Below are 14,957 nucleotides of genomic sequence, written 5' to 3' on the forward strand. Positions count from 1 at the left end.
TTGCGTGACCAGAGAGATTGAAGTGTTCTCCGACTGGCTTATGAATGTTATAATTCTTGACATCTGATTTGTGTCCATTTATTCTTTTACGTAGAGACTGTCCAGTTTGACCAATGTACAGGGCAGAGGGGCATTGCTGGCACATGATGGCATATATCACATTGGTGGATGTGCAGGTGAACGAGCCTCTGATAGTGTGGCTGATGTTATTAGGCCCTGTGATGGTGTCCCCTGAATAGATATGTGGGCACAGTTGGCAACGGGCTTTGTTGCAAGGATAGGTTCCTGGGTTAGTGGTTCTGTTGTGTGGTATGTGGTTGTTGGTGAGTATTCGCTTCAGGTTGGGGGGCTGTCTGTAGGCAAGGACTGGCCTGTCTCCCAAGATTTGTGAGAGAGTTGGGTCATCCTTCAGGATAGGTTGTAGATCCTTAATAATGCGTTGGAGGGGTTTTAGTTGGGGGCTGAAGGTGACGGCTAGTGGCGTTCTGTTATTTTCTTTGTTAGGCCTGTCCTGTAGTAGGTGACTTCTGGGAACTCTTCTGGCTCTATCAATTTCTGTTTCTTCACTTCCGCAGGTGGGTATTGTAGTTGTAAGAATGCTTGATAGAGATCTTGTAGGTGTTTGTCTCTGTCTGAGGGGTTGGAGCAAATGCGGTTGTATCGCAGAGCTTGGCTGTAGACGATGGATCGTGTGGTGTGGTCAGGGTGAAAGCTGGAGGCATGTAGGTAGGAATAGTGGTCAGTAGGTTTCCGGTATAGGGTGGTGTCTATGTGACCATTGTTTATTATCACTGTAGTGTCCAGGAAGTGGATCTCTTGTGTGGACTGGACCAGGCTGAGGTTGATGGTGGGATGGAAATTGTTAAAATCATGGTGGAATTCCTCAAGGGCTTCTTTTCCATGGGTCCAGATGATGAAGATGTCATCAATATAGCGCAAGTAGAGTAGGGGCGTTAGGGGATGAGAGCTGAGGAAGCGTTGTTCTAAATCAGCCATAAAAATGTTGGCATACGGTGGGGCCATGCGGGTACCCATAGCAGTGCCGCTGATCTGAAGGTATACATTGTCCCCAAATGTAAAATAGTTATGGGTAAGGACAAAGTCACAAAGTTCAGCCACCAGGTTAGCCGTGACATTATCGGGGATAGTGTTCTTGACGGCTTGTAGTCCATCTTTGTGTGGAATGTTGGTGTAGAGGGCTTCTACATCCATAGTGGCCAGGATGGTGTTATCAGGAAGATCACCGATGGATTGTAGTTTCCTCAGGAAGTCAGTGGTGTCTCGAAGGTAGCTGGGAGTGCTGGTAGTGTAGGGCCTGAGGAGGGAGTCTACATAGCCAGACAATCCTGCTGTCAGGGTGCCAATGCCTGAGATGATGGGGCGCCCAGGATTTCCAGGTTTATGGATCTTGGGTAGTAGATAGAATATCCCAGGTCGGGGTTCCAGGGGTGTGTGTCTGTGCGGATTTGATCTTGTGCTTTTTCAGGAAGTTTCTTGAGCAAATGCTGTAGTTGCTTTTGGTAACTCTCAGTGGGATCAGAGGGTAATGGCTTGTAGAACACCACTCTCCAACACCACTTTCTACAAGCCATTACCCTGTGATCCCACTGAGAGTTACCAAAAGCAACTACAGCAGAGACAAACACCTACAAGATCTCTATCAAGCATTCTTACAACTACAATACCCACCTGCGGAAGTGAAGAAACAGAAATTGATAGAGCCAGAAGAGTTCCCAGAAGTCACCTACTACAGGACAGGCCTAACAAAGAAAATAACAGAACGCCACTAGCCGTCACCTTCAGCCCCCAACTAAAACCCCTCCAACGCATTATTAAGGATCTACAACCTATCCTGAAGGATGACCCAACACTCTCACAAATCTTGGGAGAAAGGCCAGTCCTTGCCTACAGACAGCCCCCCAACCTGAAGCGAATACTCACCAACAACCACATACCACACAACAGAACCACTAACCCAGGAACCTATCCTTGCAACAAAGCCCGTTGCCAACTGTGCCCACATATCTATTCAGGGGACACCATCACAGGGCCTAATAACATCAGCCACACTATCAGAGGCTCGTTCACCTGCACATCCACCAGTGTGATATATGCCATCATGTGCCAGCAATGCCCCTCTGCCATGTACATTGGTCAAACTGGACAGTCTCTACGTAAAAGAATAAATGGACACAAATCAGATGTCAAGAATTATAACATTCATAAGCCAGTCGGAGAACACTTCAATCTCTCTGGTCACGCAATCAGAGACATGAAGGTCGCTATCTTACAACAAAAAAACTTCAAATCCAGAGTCCAGCGAGAAACTGCTGAATTGGAATTCATTTGCAAATTGGATACTATTAATTTAGGCTTAAATAGAGACTGGGAGTGGCTAAGTCATTATGCAAGGTAGCCTATTTCCCCTTGTTTTTTCCTACCCCCCGCCCCCCGGCCTTCTGGTTAAACTTGGATTTATGCTGGAAGTGGCCCACCTTGATTGTCATGCACATTGTGGGGAGAGTGGTCAGTTTGGATGATCTATTACCAGCAGGAGAGTGAGTTTGTGTGTGTATGGGGGTGGGGGGGTGAGAAAACCTGTATTTGTGCTGGAAATGGCCCACCTTGATTTTCATGCACGTTGTAAGGAGAGAGTGGTCACTTTGGATAGGTTATTACCAGCAGGAGAGTGAGTTTGTGTGTGTGGCTTTTGGAGGGGGGTGAGGGGGTGAGAGAACCTGGATTTCTGCAGGAAATGGCCCACCTTGATTATCATACACATTGTGAAGAGAGTGGTCACTTTGGATGGGCTATTACCAGCAAGAGAGTGAGTTTGTCTGTGGGGGGGCGGAGGGTGAGAAAACCTGGATTTGTGCTGGAAATGGCCCATCTTGATGATCACTTTAGATAAGCTATTACCAGCAGGAGAGTGGGGTGGGAGGAGGTATTGTTTCATGGTGTCTGTGTATATAATACTGTCTTCTGCAATTTCCACAGTATGCATCCGATGAAGTGAGCTGTAGCTCACGAAAGCTCATGCTCAAATAAATTGGTTAGTCTCTAAGGTGCCACAAGTACTCCTTTTCTTTTTGCGAATATAGACTAACACGGCTGTTACTCTGAAATGTATGAGTAGCAACAAAATAGGGGCTGGTGAATCTGATGATATTTAGACCTGAGCTTTAGGCCAAAAGCTCCCAAAACTTTAACCTAAACATTCCTTGCATGCTGGAAAGCTGAGAGTGAGCCATCAGTCCATTCCCTGGGTGCAGGTGACGGGGGGAGAGAGATGCAAGGGTAGAGGCTGGCCTCCTTCAGCACACAAGCCAGGAATAGGCTCCCATCTTGGCCAATTACTTTTGCCATGGAATTGGCTCTCTCCTGCATGAAGCAGTATCAGCACCTCCAGTCTGATTCAGAATTTTACATGGAACATTGTGATGTTCAGTGGTTCAAACAGAAGAATTCAAAGAACTGAGTCAGCCTAAGTTGTCTGGGAAACAGGCCATAGTCGGATGAAATTAAATGCTTCCCTCTGATACTTGTCTTTTAAAAACACAGCAGAAATGGCTGAAATAAAACAGTCCCAGCTAGTACATGAATAACATTATTGCCCAATAATCCAATCCCATGACAGGCTGAGCACCCCCAGCTTCTCTGACTGATTCATAAAAATAACATTGCTCATACTCACTTATCTCACAACGTGGTCCTGTCCATTCTTCTGTGCAAAGGCAGAGTCCATTTTCATAGTGTCCCTTGTTTTCACAGGGTAGAGGGGATGAGGTTTCTGTGTAAAAAAGAAAAAAGCTGACAAATGAAAGACCCATCACAATGCTTTCATTATATTCTATGAGTCACATTCCAGTAGATACGACACAGACGTCCCATCTCCATCCCCAACCCACCAAAATATTGCCATCAGAGGATGGTGCAGGAGCGTCCCATCTCTGCTTTTGGGCTCCCTTAAAAACTTAGGCAAAGGGTTGTTCTGTAGAGCCTCCACAACAGGAGGAGCTAAGATTCTATGGCTTAGGCGTTTAGGATACATCTACACTGCAGCTGGGAGGTGTGATTCCCAGTGCAGCTAGACAGATTTGTGTAGCAAATTTGAGCTGGCATGCTAAAAAATAGCAGCGTGGCTGTTGCGATAACACTGGCGGAGGCTTAAGCTAGCCACCCATGCTCAGACCCAGGAAGTCGGGTGAGCTTGGACTCAGGTGTGTAGCTCGAGCCACCACCTATGCTGCAACCTCCACACTTATTTTTAGCATGCTAGCTTGAGCTGAGCTAGTGCAAGTCTGCCTACCTGGGCTGGGAATCACCCCTCCCAGCTGCAGTGTATGCATACCTGCTTAGGCCCCAATCCTTCAAGGCACTCCGCATCAGTGAACTCCTGCACCCATGTAGAACCTGGATGATTTCAATGAGATTCCACATGGAGCTCCATGCAAGATGAGAGCCATTGATTCTATGGTGGTAAAGGGCCCTAGAAATACTACAGACAAGGGAACTGTCATAAATATAAAGGGAAGGGTAACAACCTTTATGTATGCAGTAATATAAAATCCCTCTTGGCCACAGATACAGAATCACTACCAGTAAGGGGTTAATCAGTTCAATTAACCTAGTTGGCACCTGACCAGAAGGACCATGGGGAAAGAAGATATCTTCAAATCTGGGGGGAGGTTTTGTTTGTGCTCTCTTTGTGTGTGCTCTCTCGAACAGAGAGAGTGACCACGGCAGGAAAAAAATCTCCTAAAAAGATCCTGAAATGATACATCTAAAATTACAGAAATTGTAAGTAATAGCAAGGAAATGCATTAGATTATCTTTTGTTTTAGCTTGTGAATTTTCCCTATGCTAAGAGGTAATTTTATTCCTGTTTTGTAACTGGGAAGCAGAATCAGAGGGAAAACCTCTGGGTTTTAAATCTTTTTATTTACCCTGTAAAGTTATCATCCACCCTGATTTTGCAGGTGTGATTCTTTTACTTTTTTTTTAAATAAAATTCTTCTTTTAAGAACCTGATTGATTTTCAGTGTTCTAAAAACCAGGGATTTGGTCTGTGCTCACTTTGTTAACCTATTGGTTGGTGTATTATTCTCAAGCCCCCCCAGGAGGTGAAGGGACTTGGGGGGATATTTTGGGAGCAAAAGGACTCCAAGTGGCCCCTCCCTGAATGTTTGTTTAAATCACTTGGTAGTGGCAGCAATACCATCCAAGGACAAAGAGAGGAATTTGTGCCTTGGGGAAGTTTTTAACCTAAGCTGGTGGAATATAAACTTAGGGGGTCTTTCATCTGTACCCCAGAGTTCAGAGTGGGGAGGGAACCCTGACAGGGACAATCACACAGACCAGAATCACTAAGAAGAGTTCTAGGTTGAGCTGTGGGTGCAGTGTGTAATTTATAAAACGCACGTATGCCCGCAAACCCAGCATCATCGAGGCTGCAGCCCAAATAGAACTACATAGTCATGCTAATTTTGCATTGTGAGTGTGCCTGTTTTGGGTGACTCCAGTTCCAGCACTTGTCCTTATTCCCTGCATTTAAACCAGATATCTTAACCAGAACAGGTTATTTTATCTGAAGAAAGTGGCCATATGTTAATCCTTTACATGTTGTATCGTCACTGCTGTATCCTTCCAGTATTAGCACTATTACACGTACAAAAACCTAATGTGAAACTGTATACGAAACCTCTGGGATCTGCAATGAGGACCCAAGACTTACATAAACTGCACTCTGGAAAAACATGTACATCTAAGAATATGAAAAAACTCTTCCACATATTGGTTACAATGTCATTATACATTGTAAGCTCAAAATAAAAATTAATTCCATTTAATAAAGCAAAATGGAGTTTAGTGGAAATAAGTACTCCCGCAAAGTCACAGGAATTCCACTTGCAAAACTATTGCAGGAAGGAATAGCAAATGTCCCAGTGTATTGATAAGTAATAATATCTAGCTCTTGGCTGCAGGGACTCAGGAGTTCTGTTCCTGGCCCTGCCACTGGCCTGCTGAGTGATGCTGGACAATTCATTTACCTCCCCGGGCCTCAGTTTCCCCATCTGAAAAATGGGTATAACAATACTGACCTTCTTTGTAAAGCACTTTAAGATCTATAGATTAAAAATATTATATAAGAATTAGGTATTATTATGGCATTTAAACAATACAGGGTCAAACTCTGCTTTAAATCTGTAGTAATTCCAATTAAGGCAATGGAGATACTCCTGATTTACACAGGTGTAATTGAAAGCAGAATTTGGCTGAAAGATTTTTATAAGCCAGTTTGTGTAGAATATTTGATCAGTTCCAGTTTCTTCTAATGGTTAAACCCACTGAGCCAAAATTTGCTCTCCATTGCACCACTCTAAAGACCTGATCCCTCTCCCATTCAAATCAATTGAAAGACTTTAGATTGGGTCCCAGATCTCAAGTTAACTCCCTTAACTTCAGTGGCGTCATTCTAGATTTACAGTGCTTTAACTGACAGCAGAACTAAACCCGCTGTTTTCTTTTAACCTGCAACTGGAAGAGCAATCCGAAGGAGCAGCTCAGGGCACTCTACCACCAAAGTCATATAACAAGAATTAGCATGGCTGCACCTGTTTTTTAACTTGTACCTTCCAGGTCAGGACAATGTAATCAGGTCCATCAGAGTACAGAAAGGGAAGTATAGGGCACAGATAGGGAATCAGCTGTTGATTTTTTTATCACAGACACCTGGTAGTACCTACTATAATGGAGGCTGTAAAACTTTCCATGAATATGCTTTATTTTCACATTCAGTTTTGGAGCTGTAAATTCCCACACCTAGTCTCTGGCTGAAGAGAGATTTTTTTATTCAGGCATTTGAGTACAATCCCTGCAGTTATTTTTGAGTCATGGGAGACTGGGAAAAGAAAAATCCAGTTTTTTCAATGAAAACAATTCTAGACATACATTTTGAACAGCAACACAAGAAAAATGGAGAGCCCAACACCTGGCATGAACAGAGCCCTCACTGAGGAATAGGCTTTGCTCCTTAATAAGCATGATAAAGCAATTGAAAAATCACTTTGATGCATGCTCATGTAACAAACAAACAGTGGCCACATGTGTAAACTACCTTGAGCATCAATTGGAATCAAACTGAGGACCTGTAGCACCACCAACACCTACCATTAAGCTAGAGGACTAACTCCTTCAGGTCTGAGTAACATAAGCGAGCTCTCTCTCTCTCTCTCTCTCCTGCCATCCATCTCCACCCTCTGACAGACAGAGGCTAGGGACACCATTCCTTACCCGTCCTGGCTAATAGCCATTAATGAACTTAACCTCCATGAATTAATTCTAATATACTTTGCAGAACTAAATAGTACAGTTATAAAATTAAATAGTAAGTAGCAAGCTGTGGCATGTCTTAGGATACGTCAACATTTCAGCTGGGAGGTGTGCTTCCCAACTTGTGAAGATGTACTTGCACTAGCTCTGCTGAAGGTAGTGCCTCAAAATAGCAGTGTGCCCGCAGCCGCCCAGGTGGCTCTTCAGGCTAGCCACCCCAAGTACAATTCTGCCCAACCTCCTGGGTTCCTGCATGGACAGCTAACTCGAGCTGCCGCCTGCACTGCTGTGGACACACTGCATTTTTAGGTGCTAGGTCAAGCCAAGCTAGCACAGGTACATTGACACATGTTGTGAATCACGCTTCGCAGTTCAAATGTAGACATACCCTTGATACATCTGCATGTCAGTAAAAGAACGGCACCATGGCCACGGCTGGCCTGGGTCATCTGACTGCAGGGCTAAAAATTGCTGTGTAGACATTCAGGCTTGGGCTAGAGCCCGGGCTCTGAACCCCATGAGTGGGGGTGACTCTCAGAACCAGGCTCCAGCCCAAAGCCGATCAGTTATGCTGCTATTTTTAGCCTCCCAGCCTGAGCTGCACAAGCCTGAGTCAATTGACCTGGGCTCTGAGGCTTGGTGGAACATTTTTTTTATTACTGTGTAGACATAAGACGCTAGCCACTGGTGATATACATGGACACATACACATACTAAGTCAGTATATTATACTCAGTAGGCTATTGAATGCATCACTTCAGAACATGTTCAATGAATTGCCAAGTGCATTACTTCTGATCATGCTAGCATTTCTAGCAAAACCTAATAAAACCATGTCCCATTTATAACATGAATGCATATTCTCCGAGTGCCTGGCCTGACAGGCAAAAGAGCCTACTGTTACTCTCACAATCTTGATGAAACAGTGTGCAGGAAGGAGAATGCAAATTATTCATTAAAATCCTACCAAAAAAAAAAAAAGAGAGAGACAACATCAGGAACGGAAGAAAAATCACAGATCACAGAAATTTCAGGACGCTCCACAGTATTTGCTGCGTTCTGTGAAGTTCTGAAAACTTTAAGGTTTCTTTAAAAATAAATGTCTGTCCTTTTTTTCTTTATAAAGACAAAGCTCTCACACTGTCAACTAATAGAAAACTATCTTAGGCTACACAATAACTGCAACAAAATTCGGGGTTTACCCCCGCCTATAACCCATTCGCTTAAATGGGCCCTCATGGTCAAAGCCTAATTACAACTAACATAACTGAGCATGGACAAGTCTCTCTCTTTTATTTAAAAATACTAAAGAAGCTAAAGTGCAAAACTTGTTAACACAATGTTAATATCGCACAAGCTAAAAATTGCAAAGTCTGAAAATTCAAAAATTAAGAATTCCATCAACAATGCAAACTTGGCCAGCATGTACACACACACTATTTTCTATTTCTGATTTTCTTGTTACAGTAAATCAGTAGCTTAATATATTACCATTACCAAATAATACCATTTGTCATTGAAAGTACAATATAAAATATAAGGGATGTGCAAAATGGCTTGAGTTAATTCTATTTTTGGAATAGTGACAGATGTTGCTTGATTTTTGTTGTTGTGATCTTATCTGTGTTACACTAATGTGTTGTTATTTAATATTACTATTTTGGTTTTACTCAGGGCTTGCGTACACAAACAGTTAGTTCCCTGCAAGCTGGGTGTGAATCTACCCTGCACTAACCTGCCTCAGAGTAAGTGTGCATGTTGACATGCATTAACACATAACAAACTGTTAATGCGCATCAGCAGTGTCCATGTGGATGGTTTCTCTGAGGCAGGTTAGTGTGGGATAGATTTACACCCAGCTTGCCGTGAACAAAATGTTTGTGTAGGCAAGCCCTCGGATGTGTCACACCCAGATGTCCATGAAGAATATGGAACGCTGTCTTATTTTTTTTTTAGTACAACTCAATGCATCTGTGTAGTGCGTCTACTGGCCATCATGTTAACCATTAAATCCAGATTGCCTCTCCCATGGAAAAACCTGCAGAAGGGAAGGAAAACTTGTCCAGAAACTGAATAATTTCATTGGCACTGAGGAGCTTGATTCCCCACAACATGCCATGCAATGAGCAGTGGGGTTAGCCTTCAGAATTGGTACATTTTAGGGCACCTGCTGGAGGCCATGGACCTCTGCCTTTCCATTCATTTTCTCCTTTTGCTCTCCCTGGCTCCCAAGCAGCAAGGCTCTAGTAGACAAAGAACCCAGACAGGCTCTTTTCAGAAGCCAGTGCAGCCTCAGGCTGTATTGAAGTTATGAATAGATTCCCCTCAGTGCTGGTGAAGGATCCCTGTTCATCCCAGCCCCACTCAGCCATTCCTGGTTTATCCAGGTCTCTCTGAGGTGCAGTGGTAGGAGGAGGTTCCATAGATTCACAGAAGGGGCAGGAACAGGGAGTAGATCTGCACACAGATCTAGGGTGCATAGTGCAGGCCTAGCTGAGGCTGTGTTAGTCAAAAATTGTATAAAGGAATGAAAAAAGATAAGGCTGACATTCCAGCCTGAAATCATACCATTTTAAAACAAAACAAGAAAATCACAAGGCCATGATGACAAAAGATCAGCTTCTGCACAAACATAGCTCCCATGCAGTGTCACCCAGGCAGCCAAAAGCAGAAGCTACCACAGCGTGTCTGCCTTACTTTAGAATTTTCAAACATATTTAATTCTGCATCAAAATCTTAATCCCACAAATTCTGCCAAATCCAAGATGGGGACTATAGCTGTATTTGTTGCTGTCTAGTCTCTCCCCTGCCTCGCTGCTGTGTTCATATGACTAGAATTTTCAGTCTCCACATTCACTATTTTGCATGGATTCCTCTTTTTAAACTCTCTTATTTGAGGGAAAGGAACCTGTAACCTCTACAGACATAAAATACTCCAGTATTGCCAAGCCCAAGTGTTCAAAAATCATAAAACAGGCCTCCAAAATCATGACATTGGCTTAAAAATCATGAAATTAAAAAAAAATTTGGGGTTCTTTTTGTTTGACTTGTGAGCCTTTAGGGTTCACCTTTTCAACCTTTTCTCCTAACTGATGATGCCTAGAATCTTAATTTTTCTTTTTAATGAAAGCTGAGATTCTCATATAATCACGATTTCATGAGCTGCAGTTCTCAGAAAAACATCAACTTCCATGAGTGTTGGCAATACTGAAACTCCCAGAAAAGGTTTTAAAAGTGACCAGCTAAACCAGGGGTTCTTAACCTTTTTCTTTCTGAAGCCCCCACAACTTGCTATAAAATTTCCACAGCCTGTCTGGGCCACAACAACTGTTCTTCTGCATATAAAAGCCAGGGCCAGCCTTAGCGGGTAGCAAGCAGGGCAGTTGCCTGGGGCCCTGTGAAGCTAAAGTTGCTCAGGCTTCGGCTTCAACCCAGGGTGGCAGGGCTTGGAGCCCTGAGCGTCAGCCGCAGGCGGTGGGGGTTTGGCCCTCTGTCCTGGGCCCCAGCAAGTCTAATGCCAGCCCTGCTTGGCGGGCCCCCTGAAACCTGCTCCAAATCCCTGGTTGAGAACCACTGATCTAAACTCTATGTAGCATGCCCAAATCCCATAGCATATAGGAATTAAGGCCTTGTCTATGCTTGAGATTAGCCCCACTCCATTTCAGCCCTTTGTTTCCAGCAGCTAGTGTTGCTGTACTGGTGCAAACCCTAAGTGTAGGGAGAAGAAAAAGAAGCCATGATTTGCATTAGTTACTCCAATTTCAAGCAGGAGTTAGGTGCACCAATGCAAATTGCAGCTTTTCTTATCTACACTTGGGGTTTGCACTAGTGCAGCTACACCAGTTGCTGGCCACAGATAGCTGAACTCCAGTCCAAATAAGACAAAGCCACAAACACACAAAGCGGTTCCTTACCCTGATGAATGAAGGCCATATATAGGTAAATTATTATGTTGTACTTTCAGCTTCTGATGTGACATCCAAGAAATACAGAATAGTTAAATTCACGGAGGCTGATAATACTTGACAAAGGTTAATCAACTGGTATATAATTACATGCCAACTCTTGTTCTTAGGCATTTCCCCTCCCCATTGACACTCCAGTGGGTAATTCTCATGAAAATTTCCTTTTTGGACATTTTCATAGGTTTCCTAGAAGGCTGGTATCTGCAGATCACATTTGTGTCCTTTTCTATTAAAGCACCAAGCAATGTCTGATTCTTTCTATTTGTATCAACTTTTGAATAGATGTTCACACATTATTTTTTGCATAATGTCAGTGTGCAAGGCACTCCACAGAAAGAAATTAAGACAACATGCTTGTGCCAAAGAGCATAAGTACATATACACATATGGGCCTGATTTTCTTGGCCACATATGCCCCTGTGTGTGTGTTTACATACATATAGTCATTCTTATATATTCAACAAGATCTGAAAATGTCATGAAAGAGTTTATAGAAAAACAATAGTGTAACAAATAGCTATTACAAGACATATATTTTATTTAAATGTGGTATGTATTATCTATACTATATGTTACTGCAGCCTTATGAAACTTTATTTGCCCACTAGCCCAACGCATGTGTGTTGTTTTTTGGGTTGTTGACGGTGGGGGTTTGTTTTTGTTTGTTTTTAGAGGAAAGAAAGTACAGTCAAGTTAAATATCATTCAGGGCTTGGAAACTTTCCTAATAATTCTGCAAGACTATTTTATAGGAATTAAATATAGCGTAAAAGCACTGCAAATAAAATACTCTGTATATGAACATTGCATACGAATAAAGTTAAAAGAAAGTTTAAAGTACCTCTTTAAATGTTATGACAACAACACAAGGTGGATGAGGTAATATCTTTTAGTGGACCACTTCTGTTGATGAGAGAAGGTATGCCTACACTTAAAATGCTACAGCCAGGCACTCAGATCCACAGTATTCGCTCTGAGGAGAAAGTCCGGGATATACACCTTAACACACTTAGAACCACCTTCACCTGACAAGGACACCCCACCAGAGAAGTAGATGCAGGGGTGACGAATTCTTCCTAAAAGTGGCAGGGCACAAGGTCCCGCACACACAGTGGCCCCGCCCCTTCCCCTCCTCTTCCCCCGGGCCAAGTCGGAAGCTGGAGCTGGGCTGGGGAGCCTGGGCCTCTCCACATGCCCTGGGTGGGGGGAGGAGAGGGGCCCAAGAGCAGCCCCCAGCCTATGTCCCTGCTTCCCAGCCCGCCACCCAGGGCAGGTGGAGGGTCTGTGGCTCCTCACACCTGCCTGCATAGGTCTTGACCAAACCCGGCTCTGGCTTCCAGCCTGGCCTGGAGGTGGGGGCCGAAGAGCACAGCCGGGCCAGGGTAAGAGCCATCCAAGCAGCTGTGGGGAGCCACGGACCCTCCATTTGCCCAGGGCACAGGGCCCAGAGGGTGGAGACATGGGCCGGGGACTGCTCTTGGGCACCTCACCCTGGGAGGTGGAGGGTCCACGGCTCCCCCCAGCTGCCCAAGCTCCCCAGTCCACTCTTACCCATGTAGGCTCCAGTTTCCGGCCTGGCCGGGGTAGGGCCTCAGGGGCAAGAAGAGGGGCAGTGAGCCCGGCCAGTGGCGAAAAGTGGATGGGCCAAGCCCGTTGGCTTTCAAAAGTGGGAGGAGCAGATCGCATCATGGAATGGGCCATCCAAATACCCCAAGAAAAACTGCTTCAATATGGAAGTAACACCCCCTTTGACCAGACACCTCTGGTTGTCACCTACCACTAGAACCCATAGGGGATATCACTAAACAATTACTTGATGGGGACCATATCCTGAAAGAAATCTTTCCTGAACTTTCCTGGTCTTCAAGCAACCCCCCAACCTTGCCAAGCTCATCACTAGAGCCCTGTGCGGATACAGGAGACACAGACTGCTGTGTGGAAGGGACTCCCATCCAGGAGAGTGGGAGCCACTTGCACACACTAGCACGACCAGGGACAGCTGCCGGTGAGCCTGGTGCACACCCCAGTGGGCAGGGATGGGAGCAGTACAGCCACACTGGAGGAGCTGCCTGGGCTAGGCGCTGGCACCTGCAAGGGGTGGCCCAACATGATGCTGCCATAGGTGCCAACTCCGTGGGTGCTCCGGGTCTGGAGCACCCACGTAGAAAAATTAGTGGGTGCTCTGCATCACCGGCAGCTCCCCGCCCTGTCCCCCCCGCTTCAGCTCACCTCCGCTTCGCCTCCACCTCCTCCACGAGCACGCTGTGTGCCCGCTTTTTCCCCCTAGTTCCCAGCACTTGCGTCGCAAAACAGCTGTTTCACGGGGCAGGAGGGGGAATGCGGCGCGCTCAGGGAAGAGGTGGGGCCAGGGCAGGGATTTGGGGAAGGGGTCCAATAGGAGCAGGGAGGGGGCGGAGTTGGGGCAGGGACTTTGGGGAAGGGGTTGGAATGGGGGCAGGGCATGGGCGGGGAAAGGGTGGAGTCAGGGCAGGGCCAGGGACGGGGGGCACGAGCACGCACCGGCACCGGGGAAAGTTGGCGCCTATTCTTATGTTCTATGGCTGCTTTCACTGCTGTGATTCCTGGTACAGCCCTGCAGCTCCACGGATATCTGCTTTATATCCGTGGATATCCGCACCCGTGGATATACATTTTGTATCCACACAGGGCTCTACTCATCAGAGAAGCAAGTTCCCCGCACCAAGACACACCAACTCAGAGCAGCACCAGGCTCTGCTAGAACAACAGATGCAAAAGTTATAGGCACATCTCCACTGCTACAATGATCAACACCCCCAACAGCACACCTCTCAAGATCCAGAGGTCCTACGCATGCCTATCACAACACGTGGTGTTCTTCGTCCAGTGCACTAAATGCCCCAGTAACAACTATGTGGGTGAAACCAGACAATTACTCTGCTCTCAGATGAACTAACACAGAAAAAATGATAAAAGACAAAACCACAGTATCACCAGGGGATGAACACTTCACAAAGTGATCACTCTGTATCTGACTCTGCCATCCTCAGCCTCAGAGGAAATCTGCACCACACCTTCAAAAGATGAGCCTTGGAGCTTAAATTCATAATTCATAAAATCATGGACTGAATAGAGACACTGGATTTATGGCTTTATAGAACAATCTATAACCCACTTAACACCCCCCAGCTTTTTTCCCCTCCCCTCACCACTGCACCCATGACTGGAGAGGTGTTAACAGGCCTCTTCCCTTTGAATGGTCCCTTAAATATGTGTTAACTACTAACACTAAACAGTCTGTTCCACCGTGTGTTTAGCTATGACACTTTGAGTAAATTTCCCAGACCTAAAGAAGAGGTCTGTGTAAGCTTGTCTCTCTCACCAACAGAAGTTGGTCCAATAAAACAGAGATTCTCAGTCTTTTTCTTTCTGACACCCTCCTAACATGCTATAAAAACTCCATGACCCATCTGTGCCACAACTGTTTTTCTGCATATAAAAGCCAGGGCCGGCATTAGGGTGTAGCAAGCAGGGTAGTTGCCCAGGGCTCCATGCCACAGGGGGCCCTGTGAAGCTAAGCTGCTCAGGCTTCAGCTTCAGGCCTGGGTGGCAGGGCTTGGGGTGGTGGTGCTTTGGCTTTCTTATGTGAGTCTTATGCCTACCCTGCTAGGCAGAGCCCCTG

General features: G+C 45.3%; 1 protein-coding gene across 1 annotated transcript in view; it reads right to left on the reverse strand.

The window, feature by feature from the left end:
- Positions 1-14,957, reverse strand: part of ADGRG7 (adhesion G protein-coupled receptor G7) — a 53,025-nt gene that overhangs the window by 37,350 nt on the left and 718 nt on the right. The window contains exon 2 of the mRNA XM_074947222.1: positions 3,695-3,790. Coding sequence (XP_074803323.1) covers positions 3,695-3,790 — 96 coding nt within the window. The remainder of the gene's footprint in view (positions 1-3,694; positions 3,791-14,957) is intronic.

This window comes from Natator depressus, chromosome 1, assembly GCF_965152275.1.
Source record: "Natator depressus isolate rNatDep1 chromosome 1, rNatDep2.hap1, whole genome shotgun sequence".
Lineage (NCBI taxonomy): Eukaryota > Metazoa > Chordata > Testudines > Cheloniidae > Natator > Natator depressus.